Here is a 17,152-nt window from a genome sequence, read left to right as displayed (position 1 = left end):
GAACAGGGCAGGTGGAGGGGACAGCCTGGCCATGTTCAGTCAGGGACGCGGACGCGTCGGTAAGCTGGTAACCACTCTGTTTAACATGCTTTAGACAGCAGTAGGCAGGACAGCACATGCAGTTAGATACAACTGTTCTGAGGGCGCGGCAAGAAAACAGGGCTTGACAGAGGAAGGAGGAAGGGAAAGAGAGCGTGGGTAGAACCAAGGTCTTAGAGCCAGGGACTCTGGGGGAGCGATGAAGGAATCAGGAACTCACGGGTTAGAAACACAGTGTGCCTCAACCAGAAGTCCACCTGTGGTCCATGTCACTCTTTTATATGGCCATCAACGTCAGTACTACAGCCGGAGTCCCTGGAGGCCTCCGGCCACCCGGGCACCTCGGAGCAAGCCCTTCCGTAGGCCCCGAGCCCCAGGCGAGCTCTGCTTCCAGTCTGCACGTCTCAGACCACACCCTCCCAGACGTGGGGCAAGCTCTCAGCCCTCAGGTCCGGTTGGGGGAGCGGCAGGAGCAGGAGGGCCGGGCTCCTCCAACTGCACGTCATGCAGGTGCACGGTGGGGGTGGTGGGGTCTTTGCCCACTCCTTGGTTTGGGTCGGCCTGGTCGGGGTGGTGCCGGCGCACGTGCTTCACCACCTGGAACTTCTGCTTGGCCTTGTAGCTGCAGAGGCGGCAGAAGAAGGGGTGGCGGTCGGTGTGGGTGAGGGCGTGGTGGCGCAGGCCGGCGGCCCAGCGGAAAGCACGGTGGCACACGTTGCACACGTAGGGTTTGGCCTCGCTGTGCTTGCGGAGGTGGGTGCGCAGCAGGAAGCGGGTCTTGAAGGCCTTGCCGCACTGCTCACACATGAAGGCCCGTGCCTCCCGGTGCCGGGTCTCCTGGTGCACGCGCAGCGCGTCGGCCCGGTTGGTACAGTACTCACACTCGGGACACTGGTATGGCTTCAGTCCTACAGGACAGGGCAGGGCCAACGAACAAAATTACTACCGAAGGGGGCGGGGCAATGTTTAGTGGGCCCAGGAGTCACTGTGATCCTGGGACACGACACAAGCAGCAAGCTGACTCATGATCGCGTCTATGGAACGTTCCAGCCCCGTCTGACGTTTCTGTGCCCTCCTCCCAACACAGCCCCTTGTGTACAATGAGCGCTCGATGCAAGCTGATACTAACTGGGCCCCTGAACAGCCACCTGACAGCAGTGTATACTCACTCAAATATCACAGGGTTTCCAAATGGGAAACTCCAACCCCCCTTTCGATCATGGCATACTCATGGAACTTGGGAATCCATTTAAACAGAACTCCTTGTTCAACTCAAAAAGTAAAAGAAAATGCTTAAGAAGGAAGGGGTAGGGGCGCCTGGGTAGCACAGTCATTAAGTGTCTGCCTTTGGCTCAGGGCGTGCTCCCGGCGTTCTGGGATCGAGCCCCACATCAGGCTCCTCTGCTGGGAGCCTGCTTCTTCCTCTCCCACTCCCCCTGCTTGTGTTCCCTCTCTCACTGGCTGTCTCTATCTCTGTCAAATAAATAAATAAAAATCTTTAAAAAAAAAAAAAAAGAAGGAAGGGGTAGAGGCAAGAGAGTGGCCTTCACAGATGCAGAGCGCCCTGAAATGCATCTGGTTATTTCCTTGACACGAGGGGATCCGACGCATAATACAGGCACGCCATCATTAGCCGTTTTCTGAGCACCTATGGTTCATGGACTCCATACCCAAGAGAATAAAAGATGTTAAAACAGGTGAACCTTTCATGTTCTCCTCATTACTCCTAAAAGTTCCATCGTGTCTGCAGGACTAAGTAGACCTCTGCCGGTCCCACATTTGTGTTGGGGGGGTTCTCAGTGGGGGTGCATGGCCTAGTGCCACGGTCAGCAGGGAAGCTTTTAGAAAGTACCCAGGCCCAGGCCCTCAGGCTCACCTCTCTTCTGATTCTCATAGGTCTTCAGTGGGGTGGGAAGCTATTCTGGCCATTAACCACCCCTCTGGCCCCCAATGTGCACCCTGAATCGGAGTAAGGACATCTGCCAACTCAGGGAGGTTGGGTGTGCCGGGAGTGGGGGGGTACCCCACTGGGCCCGTCCAAACCATGCAGACTCACCTGTGTGCTTGGTCATGTGGTACTTGAGCTGGTTGACCCACTTGCACTTGTAGCCACAGTCGGGGCACAGGTACTTCCGTTCCTCCTTGTGGATCCGCATGTGGTACTGGAGGAGGGAAGAGCCGAGCACGGTCCTCAACGGAGGTGCTCCCACCCTAGCCGTACTCCTGTCACCAAGTGGGCGCCCCGGTCTGGCCGCTCCCACGCCACCCTGACCCACCGGGCCTGCCTCCTGCTCTGCCCCATCTCACGCTGCCACTTCCTACCTGTGCCTTTGGGGGCTCAGCCCCCAACTCTCAGTCTAGTCATCTCTAAGATGAGAAACGGCAGAAGTAACTATAGCTCCTGTTTTGCAAGGATTAAAATTACAGCGTCCGGCATGCAGTAAGTGCTCTATAAATGCTGGCCGTTATTATCTAGAACCCCACCGAACTATGACATGCCTTTGTCGCAGACCAAGCGCGTCCAATGGAATTTCATCTCTGCAACAACCCTAGGAAGTATCACCCCCTCTTTCACAGGGGAGGAATCTGAGGCTTGGAGACGTGAAGGGGCTTGACGGAGACCGCAGGGAGTTTCCTCCACAGCCCGGCTGCCTTCCATGCCTGGCCCGCGTGGCCCCCGGCCTTACCTTGAGGCGGGAGGGGTCAGCACAGGCGTAGGGACAGAGGTGGCAGCGGTAGGGCTTCTCCCCCGTGTGGATGCGGCTGTGCCAGGTGATCTTCTGCCGGTTCTTGGTGCTGTAGGCACAGTCGGTGCACTTGTAGAGCCGGGTGCCGCCGTGCCCTTTCACATGGTGGTCTAGCACCAGCTGATGGCGGCACGTGAAGTCACAAAAGGGGCAGCGCAGAGGGGGCTGGCCGGCCCCCACGCCCTCCGGGGCCGCCGCCGCCGCCGCCTGCTCGTGGTGCGCCAAGTAGTGCTTGACCAGGCCCGCGCGCTCCCGGGCGGCGAAGTCGCAGAGCTGGCAGCGGTGGCTGAAGTGCCGCCGCCGCCGGTGCTCCTCCAGGGCCGGCCGGCTGGGGAAGGCCTCCCGGCAGGCCCCGCACTCCAGCCGCGGGTGCTGCTTGCGGGTGTGTCCTCGCAGGCTGGCCGGGCTGGGGCACAGCAGCCCGCAGCGGGGGCAGCGCAGGGGGCCCTCGGCGGCCTCGGCCGGGGAGCCCGGCGCCGCGGGGGGCGGCTCGGGATGCCGGCGTAGGGCGTGCTGCTTGAGCGCCGTCTCGGAGCTGAACTGGGCCTCGCACTGGGGGCAGGCGAAGGCGGGGGTGCCCTGGTGGCAGCTGTTCACGTGGCGAGTGATGTCGTGGCGAAGGTAGCCGCTGTAGTCACAGAGCGGGCAGAAGTGCGTGGGCGTCTTGTCATGGACCCTCAGCCGGTGCAAGCGCAGTTTGGAGTTGGTGCCGAACGTCTGCGGACAGGAGCTGCAGGGGATGCGGCCCACACCCGTGTGTCGGGACTGATGGGCCTCCAGCCGGTAGCGTCTGGTGGTGGAGAAGTCACAGAACGGGCACTGATGCGGCTTCACTCCCTCGTGCTTGAGCCGCCGGTGCTGCTGCAGGCAGCGGCTCTGCTTACAGGTGAAGCCGCAGTCCCCGCACTGAAGGGGGGGCCGGGGCCCGCGGGCTGGGGCCGTGGCGGGGTGCCTCCGCTTCTGGTGGAGCCTCAGGGCGGCGGCCGCAGGCGCCGTGAAGGGGCAGAGGCCACAGTGCAGCTCTCCAGACTCTTCGAGGGGGCAGCCGCGGGTCTGGTGAGTCCTCAGGGCCCGCTCCTGCTGGCAGCTGAAGGGACAGGTGGGGCAGGAGAAGCGAGCCCCCTTCTGCTTGGGAACCAGAGCTGCGTCCCCAGGCCCGGGGCTGCGCTCTGCACTCCCACCGCTTAGGGAGGCAGCGTCCCCGTGGCTCAGGAGGGAGGCAACGGGCGGGGTGTGGGAGGCCCCTCGCTTTCCTCCCCCGCCACGCGCCCCCCGACAGCCTTCGGCCACGTGTGAGGTGATGGAGGAGAGCCGAGAACACAGGAAGGGGCACGAGTTGCAGTGAAACTTGCCCTGCTCGAAGTGGAACTTCTCAGGGGTCTCTGCGGGTGAGGTGTTTCCTGCAGGGCGCGCTGCGGAGACGCTGAGGGTGCCAGGAGGCTCCTCTACTTCTTCCGGCTCCCTGGGAAGCACAGGAGCAGCATCTTTGGGAAGCACTAGCTCTACTTCTAACGGTGCAGGTGGGGGCTTTCCACCTTCTGCATCCTCGGAGACCTGGGTGCCCGGGGGCAGGGGATGCAGAGGGAGGGGTGAACCCGGTTGGGGCAAAGCCTTGTTCTTTCTGAGCAGGACAGGGCACTTCTTCAGCAGGTGGGTGCTAAGGCCTCGCTGTTGCTTGAAGCTGGCCCCGCACTCGGGGCACAGCAGGGGTTCTCGGCGGCCCTGGCACCCCGTCCTGGAGTGCACACTCAGGGCCTTCTCCCGGCGGGTAATGAACGGGCAGTGAGGGCAGCGGAAGGCCCGGCCCTCGCCCTGGATCACTACCATCTGAACGCGCCCCTCCAGGACCAGGGCCTCGGCTTGCTCTTTGTCCTGCCTCCGGAGGGCCTTGAGTAAGGACTCCGATTCAGGGAACTGGGGGAGGGGAGCACTCTCAGCAGGCAGAGTGGCCTTGAAGGCCCCCGCCCAGCTGTCAGGGGGCTCCTCTGAGGAAGGGGGATCTTGAGGGGCCTCAGGGACTGGCTTTTCCAGAACGGGCTCTTCTTCAGCACCCAAGCCAGACGTCCCAGCACCTTCCACGGTAGACAGCTCTGCCAAAGTTCCATCTGGCCCTTCCAGTCTCAGGGGCCCTGAGGGTTCCAGGGGCCTGAACGCCACAGGCGCGGATTCAGCGATCTCCTCGAGGGGTGGCTCAGCCACAGGTTCCAGCTCTACCCCCAGGGCCTCTAGGTGGAGCGTGCAGCCACCCTCCTCGACCTCCGCCGGACTGGGGCTGCCGACCAGGTCGTCCCCCTGCGGAACCTCCCCGCCATCCTGCCTCCCGGCGCTCTCCTCCTCACTGGTCTCTGGTGGGGCCGGGTCCGAGGGGGGCTCCGCCACAGGCCCAGGGGCCCGGTCTGGGCCCTCAGGTGGGGCGGACGGCTGGCCCGAGGGCTCGGAGGCGGCAGGGGGCGTCGGGCACGGCCTGGCCCCCTCCGGCTCCTGGCCGGCGTAGCGGAGCTGCCACACCGGGTCGCCAGGCACGTAGCCATGGGCCTTGCGCTTGTGGAAGAAGAGGGTGGTGTTGCTGAAGGTGCGGTAGTCGCAGAGGGCGCAGCGGAACTCACGGAGGCGCGTGTGCTGGCAGTTCTCGTGGCTCAGCAGGGCCTGCTTGTGGCGGCTCTGGTAGCTGCAGTAGCGGCAGGGGTAGAGCGGGGCCGGCGTGCCCGGGTGGTGCTGGGAGGCCATGTGCTTCTGCAGCTCGTACTTGCGCTTGCAAGCGAAGGCGCACACCTCGCACATCAGGGACTTGCCCTGGTGGCGCAGCTTGTGGCTGCTCAGCTGATCGGCCCGGTGGCAGCGATAGGAGCACTGGTTGCACTGGTATCTGGTGGGGGGGGGGGAGGGACAGCAAAGTCACCATGCTCGATCTCTCGTAACCAGCCCGTAAGTACTTCCTGTGCACGAGGCTCTGCTCAGTGTGGCACTCGTGTCATCTAACTCATTCCCTGCCGCTGTCTCACGACATAGCATCTACTCCCAAGGGAGGCGACTCAAGCTCAGAGGTTACTAACGTGCCTCAGGGTACAAAGGACGTGAAGGGCAGAGAGCCAGCTTTGGGGCTTGTGCTCAAACCCCTACTCTACATTGCTCCCCACAGGGCAGACCGCATGAAGCAGCCACCCGTCGTGGCCTCGGAAGGAGCTGCCAGGCTGTGGCCTCACAGGGCAGGTTTCTGTGCCTAGATCCCATTCTCCCACAGAGGCGTGAAAGCTCAGGAGAGACCCCCTGGCCAGCCGGGCCGCAGGGCAGAGGGGAGCTTGCCTGGATGGGGAACATGGCTAGGGCTGGGGTCCCAAGTGCTGTCTCCTGACTTTGCCAGGCCTGGACTTCTGAGAGCTTAAGGGACACCTTCAGGGCTAGGCCTGGACTCTGGGTCTGTACTCCCTTCGCTGAGCCCAGAGAGCTCTCCCCGTGCAGACGGGGCTACGGGCACCAGAACGGAGACGAGAGGAGCAGAGAGGGCCACTAGGAGGAGTCGCGCTGGGGCCAGGAGAGCACGCTGAGCTCAAGAGGAGGCTAGCGGAGCGTCCGCGCCCTGGGCTAGGGCGGGGGCGCGCGCGCTCGTACCTGAGGTCCCCCGCGTGCTTCCGCATGTGCACACTCAGGTAGTGCTTCCACTTGGTGACGTAGCCGCACTCGGTGCACATGTAATCCTTGGTGTTGGAGTGGGTCAGCATGTGCTTGGACAGGTAGCTCACGTCTCGGCACGTGAAGTCGCAGAGCTCACACTTGTGAGGTTTCTCACCTTCCGTGCGAGTGGGGGGAGGGGTGGGAGGGGAGGAAACACGGGTCAGACGCAGATCGAGTGAGCACACAGATCATCCCCCAACCCGCAAGCTTGCACGGCTGACAAGTGGGAGTGAAAGCTTCCCGCGCCGCCCGAGGGGTGGCTCCCAACAGTCAGTGCTGCTGCCCGGCCCTCTCCTCCGCTCCGACACGGGGGAAGCCGGGGGTGGGGGGGGGGGCGGTGAAGACCGTGCTTTACAAAACCAGCTTGCAAGTCTACCTGGATTTGCTGTAGACCTTGTTGGCACTAACGGCCAACTGTTCCACTTACCCCAATTCCCTCCAGTTTTGGAGAAAAAATTAGGCCATACAACATAGTGGTTAAGAACCTGGGACTCTGGAGTCCAACACGTTAATAAAGATATTAATAGCAAACACGTACAGAACGTGCATTAGGAAGTGCCCCTCTTTGAGCACTTTATAAAAATGTCCCTCTTGAGGCGCCTGGGTGGCTCAGTCAGTTAAGCATCTGCCTCTGGCTCAAGTCATGATCCCAGGATCCTGGGATGGAGCCCCGCGTCGGGCTCCCTGCTCAGCGGGGAGCCTGCTTCTCCCTCTCCCTTCCACTCGCCCTGCTTGTGCTCTCTCTCTGACAAGTAAATAAATAAAATCTTAAAAAAAATGCCCCCTCTTACTGACTCCTCCCAACAGCCCTATGAGGCAGGTGCTAGGACTGCCCCATTTTACAGAGAAAGAAGCTGAGGCACAGAGAAACCCAGAGCTATGAAGTGGCGGTTCAGATCCCAGCTTACTACTACTATGAGGCCGTGGATGGGTCACGTAACCCCTCTCAGTCTCCGTTTCCTTGTCTCCAAAGAGGGGGGCAACAAAAATACTGACTGCTCATGGCTGGTGAGAAGATTAAACGAGACGTCCCAAAGTCCTCAGCAGTGCCCAGCAAGAACTCAGGGAAGAGCTGTCCATGGAATGGGGCAAGAAGCTGGGGGCACATTCCTTCAGGACCCTTCCCTGTGATCCCTGCCTACCCGCTCAGCCCGCTTCCCTGTGGTGAAAGGCAAGCGAAAAGGTGTTCTGGCTCTGGTTCTAATACTAGCTGTGTGATCCCAAAATGGGCCATTTAAATGTTCAGTTTCTCTCCTTTACCTGCCTTCCTTGCAAGACTGTTACTACGCATTAAATGAGATAATACAAAAGAACCTGGCGAACTAAAGAGCACTGTAGAGATGGGAGGTTTTATGAAGGGCCTCAGAAAAATGAGATGTGGTGACTAAGGCATGCACAGAAATGAACTTATCAATGGAAACAATGGCTTTGCCCCAAGCTGCCTAAAAGCTGTCCTCCCAAACTAGAGTCTTTGATGAGATTTTTTAAAAAATGTCTTGTCACCCCACTGATGCTTGCCTAGAGATCACGAATGGGATGATGCTGTAACAGGAAGCCTAATATGGTTGCCAAAGCATCAGTATAATGCTGGCAACCAATTAAGGGTCTGAGTCGGCTGCCAAGGCTTTCCCGAGTGTGGACGGCTCAGTGTCCTCGCCCCCCCATCTCTCAAAGCACGTTCTCAAAACCTGAATCGCAAAGGAAGGGATCTCTCCCGGTCTGGGTTTCTTTGCTTTAACAGGCTGGGTATCGACCCCTCCAAGCCCGCCCGAGGGTAGGCAGAATTGCACACGGCCTTAAGGGGGAGACACAGCGGCACTGTGGTCACAGCCCAGGCTCAGGCTGCCTGGACTCCGATCCTAGCTTGACCATTTTACTAGACAAGTGACACTCACTGTAAGGCTCGTCTGTAAACTACGAATGGTAGACTTAGCTCTAGGAACACTGGGTCCAATAACACAACGGACGCGGAGCCCTTCACGAGTCTCGCACACTGTCAGGGCTCGTGTGACAACACGGCCGGTTACTGCAGGGGTGGGGGGCGGCTCACCGGTGTGCAGCAGCATGTGGCGGATGAGCACCCTCTTGTGGGCAGTGGCGAAGTTGCACTCAGGGCACTGATGGATCTTCTCGTGGGCGTGCATCTTGCCCACGTGGTCCTGGTAGGCCACGGGGTTGAAGGTGGCGAAGGGGCAGAAGGTGCAGCGCAGCTCTTCGCTGCCCGGGTGGCCCTGCTTCTTGTGTTTGCGGAACAGGTGCTTGTTGGAGCAGGCAAAGTCACAGTGCGGGCAGTGGAAGGCGTAGTGGCTCTTGTGGTGCGCCTCCATGGCCTCGGCTGTGGCGAAGAGCATGGGACAGGAGTGGTGGCGGCACTCCACAGCCCGCGCGCCGTGGCTCTCCTTCAGGTGCTTGACAAAGGCCTTGCGGTCGGGGGCCGCGTAGCTGCAGCCCTCCTGAAAGCAGCGAAGGGGCAAGGGCCCCGCTGCGGCCGCCACCGTGTGGCTCTTGAGGTGCTCCTTCAGGGCCTGGCTGAGGCGGAACTCCTCCCGGCACACAGGACAGGCGTAAGTGTCCGAGTAGAAGTTGGAAATGTCCTCGTGCATGCTGGCCATGTGGCGGTTGAGCGCGTTCCTCTCCACAGCGCTGTAGTGGCACAGCGGGCAGTGGTGCGCCTTCTGGCCCAGCTCCCGCAGCAGATGGGTCTTGAGCTTGCTCTTACTGGTGAAGAACTTCTGGCAGTTGGGGCACTGGAGGCTGGGATCCGGGAAGTGCAGGTGCAGGTGCTCCGCCAGATGCGTCCGCTTCTTGAAGCAGCGCTTGCATTCCGGGCACATGTGGGTCTTGAAGAGGGACTCGGGGCCAGAAGCTGCATCCCCTGGGAGAGGGAAAGGCAGAGACGGTTGACAGCAAGATGCTCTGATAGGTCAGGGGCTGGCCAGGTAGCGGCAGAACCACCGTGTGCCCAGACACTACATTACGCGGCCTTTCCCCTTTCTCTCCGGGAACTCTCATAATAGCATCTCAGGGTCGTCTCCAAAAAGAGACGAGAAATTCAAGTAGTGAAAGAAGCAAAGTCACGAGGATTTCTCTGACCTTGTTGCAGACCCATCTGGAGTGCTTTACCCAGCCACCTACTATTCCTAAGCCTTTGTCTAGAGCTGCTCAAGAGAGCAATCTGGATGAAGCATTCTTGTTCTTCCGGCCCTTGTTCATGGGGGTAGGCAGTGGGATCAGCAGGGTTGGTTGGAAGGAAAAGAAACGCACCGAGTATGCAGAAGGGACAAGAAGAAGGTCAAGTACTCCTGCTTCCAAACACTAGTTCACTGAGTTCTAGATCACAGAGAACTGGTCATAAATACAATCAGATCTTTTTTATTCACTTGACAGTAAACGGGCTCCCTGTGGGATGGATGCATTTCAAATGTTGTTCTAGTGAGCTGGAAAACTGGGAAGCAAGGGTTCAGAAGTAAAATCTTCGTGGGCCCAATGCCAGACAAGACAGGCTGCTGACCAGTAACGTCTGCCATCTTGTATGATGAATATCACCTTCTCGTTCCCTGCACAAGAGCTTTCTGCCTGAGGAAAACCAGCCCAGGAGAGCAAACTGTTTACCCCTACTCTGTTTCTACTGTCTTTATGCATTTATCATTTTCCCACTAGACGTGTCAAAGTGGAAGGTTAAGAACAAAAGGCAATGAACCAAAGCCCAGAAAACCAAACCCCAGAGCCTCAATGCCAGACTCTCCACAATCCATTCCTCCCCACCACCAAGATATTCAAGCCCAACCACGTCCTTACCTTCTAACTGCTGAGCCCCCTGGCCTTTCCCCAGGGTTTTCTGGGTGTCCTTCGGAGCGCCAGTCTCCTCTTCTTCCTCCACGTCCTCCTCGTCCGCTGACTCCTGCCTGGGCAAGGGCGTATCCGCTTGTCCTGACGGCGCTCCCTCTCTAGGGGGCAGTTTGGGAGCTGAAGACACATAAAACTTGATGATGTCTACAGGGGCCGACGACAGCAGTGACTGCTTGTACTCCTTCTGGCTGGCAGGCCCACCCCCTCCCCATTTAGTGTAAGAGAATCTAGGACTTGGATTCTAGGTCTGCCCATTTATTAGCACTCAAGACAGGGAGAGGGAGACCAGGAGCTACGCTATCATTAATGCTCCAAACCTAAAGCAAATCAAACCTCAGATAACGCCATCCTCAGACCCCTCGAAGACAAGGGGTTTGAAATCACTGCAGTGGGCGGTAAGGGGCTGGGAGGTACAGCATGGGTAGGCTGCACTTCCCTGGCTCAGGTCCCCAGGGCTAATGGCTGGTGGCTCAGTGCAGCTGCACATAGCTGGACCTCTAAACTGCTCTACTGAGAAGCCTAACTCAGCAATTCAGGGTCACACCCTGTCCCCTCCGATCCATCCCTTCTACCCCCACAGACACAGTTGCTTCAATAAGGCAAAGACGGAGGATGATTTCCCAGGAAAGAGGGCTCTTCTCTTCGGGAACAGAGCACCAACCAGTCTTAGCAAGCCTAGGTCTCTCAGCAGAATCCTGGCCTCTCCCAGCCGAATTTCATCCTCCTTCTCCTCTATTCACCCCATGCCCTCTTTTTGAGACCAAGAGGAGGAAGCATCAGTGAAGCGCCACCCCACCCCCGCCGAAGGCTTCTTTTTAAAATAACTCCAGCTTCTCTGGCCCAATCCCACTGGCTCTAAAAGGAAGTCTACAAGCATTCTACCAGTGGCTACAGCCACTGATGAACATTTCAGCTTTTGCCCTCAGAAAGTTCTGAAACGAATCAAGAAAGAATAGTCAATAACTTCAAGGCCACAGTGTCGCCAAAGTCAAATCTCACTCACTGTCATGGACAAAGACTTCCTCTTTGTCTCATATATTGACTGGCCCAAGGTTTCGAGAGGCCTTCCCATGTCAATCAGTAATTCTGTCCTGCTAAGCCACTGCTCCAGAGCCCCTTGCGTTCACGCACACGATCATGGCACTGGAACCAACTGCCTCTCCTACGGGACTGACTGTGGCTACGTTCCAGGCAAGGGGCTGCCTGGCCTTGGCCTCATACCTGGCAGCAGCTCCTGGGATGGAAGACCCTGCTGGGCAGACAGTTCTCCCTGCGTCCCGGCCCCGTGGCTCCGCTGATGCTGCCGGAAGAGTTTGACGTTGGAGCCCATGAAGCTGCAATGGTTGCAGTGGAAAGGGTAATGGGCCTGCCGGTGCAGCTCCATGCCCTGCTGGCTCCCGAAGAGCAGGGGGCAGCCCCGGAAAGAACACGGCACAGGAACCGCGGTGTGGGCCTGCCTCAGGTGGTGCTGCAGACCCTTGCGATCTTGCGCGGAGAAAGCACAGCCAGACTCTGGGCAGGAGAAGGTGTCCGGAGTGCCCCGGTGACTCTTGAAGTGGCTCTTCAGGGCCTGGGGCTGGGCAAACTCCTGTCTACACACGGGACACGGCAGGGGGCTATCTGGTGGGCCCTGGCTCTGCAGAGGGCCAGAGAGAGTGAGGTTGCTGGGGGTCAGCTCTACAGAGCACGGGTGGCCAGAAAGGCCCTGCAGAGGCTGTATGAGGGTCTCAGTGCACTGGTGCAGGGCCAGCAGAGTGGGCTCTGCGAAGCTCTGCTCACAGCGCTCACAGAAGTACACCTCCACCACCTTTACCAGGACACCTGCAGGCAGAGGACCGACAGAAAGGCACGGAATCAGATGGAACGAAACTCATAGGCATTAGCTCCTAATATAAAATGTAGGTGAATCTTTTAATATTGGTGGGGTGGAGATGGACCTTAAGTCTTCTACCTGGACTGTAAGTCCTGTAAGGTCAGGGACAGTCTATCTGCATATGTATCTGGATTTCCAGTATGTAGCACAATATTTGGCATAAAACGGGTACTTAGTAAACATTTGCTAAACGAATTAACCAAGCATTAACCAAGTCCAGAAAGCATTAAGAAAAGGCAATATGCTTTGCCCAAAGGAAAAATCGGGAACTCTCAAAAGAAGAAAATGACAATCTGGGGATAATATCTGCAGTTTAAATGACAAGGTGTTCCTTTTCACATTCGGTAAAGAGATTTGTTTCAAAGGCACAGTAATTCATAAAATGGAGAACATCCATTTTCAAAAGACCCAAATCCTGTTCATGGTAATCACTGCCATTTCTTAAGCAATGGGCAGGACCCTGATAAAGAAAGGCTTAGGAAACACTCACTTGGTCCTCTAGCTGCCCTACGAGAAGAGGGACCCCGAGTTCTGGGAGGTTAGGGCGGCTGCGCTCATTCATGGCAAAGCCATGACTCCAGCCCAGCTCTGTGTCACATCTACTCCGGTGGTTCTTTTTCTCTTTATTATTTCTTTGTTTAAATAAAAATTCAGTGCAACAATTCAAATGACAGGGATGCACCTACAGAAAGAATAACCAATCCCACCCTTACACACCCCATTTGGTCTATATTGTTTTAGGCCTTTCTAAGGCATTTCTCTGCAATTTGCTTCCCCTTCCTCCTCCCCACTTGCTGTGGATCAGATACTTTTTTCAATGAGTACCTTTAAATCTAATATTTTTCTGTCCAGTTCACAGTACTTCCAAGCATGGACAGGTCAAAATGAGGTCTTGCCTTTACTGATGGACATTTGGGTTATTTGCCACCCTTGTAAATAAGGCTGCTCTAGACGTCCTTACCCCTGTGTTCTTGTGCACGCGTGTGAGCACTTTCTAGAGGACAGAGCCCTGGAAATGGAATTACTGGGTCAGAGTACGCATATTTTCAAATTTTTTATGTAGATAAATTGACCTTCGAAAGATTATGCTAAATTTATACTTTCCGTAAGCTATAAGACAGTATCTGTTTTCCCACCAATGCTAAGTATTACTAAAAATGTTTAATTTTTGCCAAAGTTGAGATCATGGCATATCATAATTATTATTATTTTTTTAAGTTTATTTTTTTTTAGTAATCTCTACATCCAACATGGGGTTTGAACGCACACCCGGACATAAAGAGTCACATGCTCTTCCAACTGAGCCAGCCAAGCACCCCTCATAATTATTTTTAACTGGAATTTATTTGTGTGTTAGTAAGATTAACCCTTCTTATGGCAACTGACTATTTTTATTCTTCTTTAGGGAATTGCATGTAGGTTTTTCTCTTTCAAAAAAAAAAACACCCTTTCTTTTTCTTATTATGGAGCTCTTTGAATTTTAAAGAGATTAACTCAGGGCGCCTGGGCGGGTCAGCTGGATGAGCGGCTGCCTTCAGCTCAGGTCATGATCCTGGGGTCCTGGGATGGAGCCCCCACATCAGGCTCCCTGCTCAGCAGCGAGCCTGCCTCTCTCTCTGCCCCTCCCTCCTTCTCTGATCTTGCTATCTCTCTCTGTCTCCGATAAATAAATAAATAAATAATCTTTAAAAAAAATAAAGATTTTAATTCTTCCTTATATATTGCAAATGTTTTCCCCATGTCTGTTCTTTATTATTTGCTTCACCACACAGGAGCTTAGAAACACTCTATGCTAATCAAATTAGCTAATCTTTCCCAGGATTCGTTGTCACCATACTACATTGCCAAGAGAAGTTGTGACAACTGTAGCCGGAGGATGGCAGTTAACAACGGGGAAGTTACCTAAAAATAAGAAGTTGTAGATATGGGAAGAATAAAGGGGAGAATCTTTTTTCTAGCATAAATATAAATGCTCAACTCCCACTCTTGACAACATGCCTTGGATGAGTTACGTATGTTACACACAAGAAACTAGGGCAAGGAAATACCAGATTACCTCTGGGAAGCCCTGCCAAGCCCAGGGAGGTAGAGACACTGGGCCTTTTGCCTAATCCCTGGCTGCAGTTCCTGAGTGGGAGGGTCGATATGCTATAGGCTTAAGGATTGGGTGGAGGTGTCAGAAAGGTCTTCCCTTCTGGATTCCTGCCTAGCAGACATGAAGTCCTTGCAGGGATAGACTCTGCCAAGAGCTTGGTACCATGTTGTGAACCACCCTGCCAGCCTTCAATCAACATTCACCAACTGCAAATCAAATGACAACATCTCTAAGAATAAAAATAAGATGCTACCTTGTGTTCTCATCGTATTTATATAGAAGGGTCAAAAATAGCACAGCCAAAACCTCAGAGCTGATTGTCCCAGTGACTGCTAGTGACTGTGTTGGTACCTGGGGTCTCTCCGGGAGCACCTGGGGACAGGTTTCCAGCTACAGCTTCCACAATGATCTCCATGTTCCCTGTGTCCTCTTCGGTTGCTGTGGCCTCTACCAGCAGGCAGCCTGGGTCAGCAGGCAAAGGTGTGGGGCTCCCAGCAGGACAGGAGCTCTGGACGGGCTCCAGGATTCCACGGTTGGAGAGAGATGGGGGGATCAGCAACAGCTCAGGGCACAGTCCATCCATCTCCCCAGTGTTGTTGGTTGGCTGTGAGTCCAACACGGGATCTGTCATCACCACTGACTGGTGTTCTGTGGTCTCCTTATGTGCTGATAAGCCAATGCAAGAGAAACCGAACAAAACAGAGTTAGAAATCTCACTTTCTTTCCCATTGGTGTGGGGGCATGGCCCAGTGCTTGCCCACTTACGCATTTCCTTGCATGGCAGCATGCCACACCTAGCTAACCTAGAAGTTTTCTTTTTACAACAATGTTCAGAACAAAAAGTAAACAGATGCTAATAGGGATCAGCATTAGGAGAGAGCCAATAAGTTTTGGCCAATATATTAAAGACTGAAGGTTATGTTTCTTGGAGCTAAGTGACCTTGGTGAAATCATTAAGCAATCTGGGCCTCAGTTTTCTTATCTGCAACAAAACTGGGGCCAAGGGATCTCAGAGGTCCCTTCCCCTCTTACCATACTGTGATCTCACTATTCCTTAGTATGGGTCTAAAGCCCGTCCTTCAGGATCTGGCCCTGCTGACCTCTCCAGGCTCATCTTCCACCTCGCTCCTTAACAGACCTCTGACCCAGCCATATCAATGAGCTGCCACTCCCCAGGCTCACCACATCCTCTTTTGCTCCCATACCCTCACACATGCCTCCCTCTCTCTCTCTCTCTCCATCAGATGGACCTTTTCCCCTTCTCCATCTCTCTCATCTGTCTTTCCAACTCCCGTCCTTTAAGAATCTACACAAATGTCATTTTGGCTATGAAGGCTTCTTGACGTTGTTCATAGAAGTTACTCTTTGTGGGGTCCCAATGGCACCTTGTACCTAGCTCTGTCAGAAACTCTGTCACACGGCACCGTTGTTACTTATCAATCTCCCTCCCTAGACTTGGAGCTTTCTGGGTGCAATTAACTGACATTACCACTTCACTGAACACAAACACAACATCTATGCAAGTCAGACAGATGAGATTCTAGTGAAGAACTGAAGACACGGAGATGCATCAGAGAAAGCCAGATTTCTACAAAGATAACAAACCAGTGGTTCCTTAGGTATAAAGCAACCCACGTGAAAAAATATCAAACTCACTGACTACAGCCTCATATTGACAACACTAGAACACAATGGAGAAATGAATGGCAACTAAACTGCATATCCTGTTATCCAGGGCTAACATTAGCTGAAGCTGAATAATTAGTAATGTATAAGAACGACGGTAATCGCTTCATGAAATTGAGTCATGCACCTCAGGTGAGGGCTTAGGACTAGGAAATCAGGCTGCAGGTGAAAATCCTGCAACTCAAAACCCTGGCTCAGGGGATTCAGAAGGTAGCTGGGAAGTGCACTTCCGAGGTCAGAGGGTTCTCTGGAAACCACAGCCTCCACTTACTGAATATTATCACCGCTCTGCGGGGGAGGACTAGGTCGGTGTAGGTGGAGAACCTGAACCTTCAGCCGCTGGAAGGCGGGTGAGGTGGGAGACCGGTAGTCAGAAGAGGAGAAATGAGCCTATCTTTGGGGCACAGGCATTGAGGAAGAGAAAGGACAAATTAAGGTGGAGAGAGGGCCTGCGGAAAGAATGAGACCCGAGGCACCCGGGTTTCCACCTGCCTTTCGGCTCTGACTCACCGTGTGGCCGCAGACAGAGTAACCTCGCTTCCCAGGGCCTCAGCTTTCCTATCTGTAAAGTGGAGGTGATGACAGCGTCCACAACGTGGGGCGGGAGCGAGAATCACAAGAGCCAGCAAATGGGAAAGCCGTTTTGTAACCTGCAAAGCTTGGGATGGAGCATCGTCATGATTACGGTCCTGATGAGAGGCAGCGGGTAACCGGGCGGGGTCCAGAGCAGTGACGCGGATGGGGCACCAGGACTGCCGCTGTGATGCGCCGGGGCCCCGATCGTCGGCGTGCTCCCTTCAGCACCTCCTCCCGAGGGGTCCCGCCGCCCAGGCCCACCCTCATCCTGCGGCTCGAGAAACTTTTGCCTCCGGCCCGCTCCACACGCACCCCCTACTACTTCCCGCCCGGCAGCCGCTCACTCACCTCCCGGCCCAGGGCGGGCGGGAGCTGCGTCTCTATGGTCCTCCAGCCGCTGGAGCGGCCTCCCGGGACTCCCTTTGTGCGACCGCCTCCGGCCCAGCCGCCTCCAGGACTTCGGGCCGATGGAGGCCGCTCTCTCTTCCCTCGTCGGCCGGCGGGGTTCTCTATGGTTTTCCCCGGCGTTTCCCCTTGCTTCTTCCCCCGACTGAGAAGCGCAAAGAGTACCATCGAGAGCTGTGGGGCAGAGCGGCACGGCCCGCTGGGTGGGTG

General features: G+C 55.8%; 1 protein-coding gene across 1 annotated transcript; it reads right to left on the bottom strand.

The window, feature by feature from the left end:
- Positions 1 to 60: 60 nt before the first annotated feature.
- ZNF142 (zinc finger protein 142) lies at positions 61 to 17,136 on the bottom strand. Its single transcript, XM_040640612.1, has 10 exons — positions 16,886 to 17,136; positions 16,472 to 16,619; positions 14,627 to 14,941; positions 11,529 to 12,128; positions 10,257 to 10,424; positions 8,509 to 9,333; positions 6,396 to 6,573; positions 2,727 to 5,652; positions 2,096 to 2,201; positions 61 to 947 (listed from the first exon to the last, which is right to left on the bottom strand). The coding sequence occupies exons 3-10, from the start codon at positions 14,904 to 14,906 to the stop codon at positions 478 to 480; spliced, it is 5,553 nt and encodes a 1,850-aa protein (XP_040496546.1). The 5' UTR covers positions 14,907 to 14,941; positions 16,472 to 16,619; positions 16,886 to 17,136; the 3' UTR covers positions 61 to 477.
- Positions 17,137 to 17,152: the final 16 nt, after the last annotated feature.

This window comes from Ursus maritimus, unplaced genomic scaffold (assembly GCF_017311325.1).
Source record: "Ursus maritimus isolate PB19 unplaced genomic scaffold, ASM1731132v1 scaffold_1, whole genome shotgun sequence".
NCBI lineage: Eukaryota > Metazoa > Chordata > Mammalia > Carnivora > Ursidae > Ursus > Ursus maritimus.
Note: the sequence above shows the minus strand (reverse complement) of the source record. Positions and strands in the feature narration are given on the sequence as shown.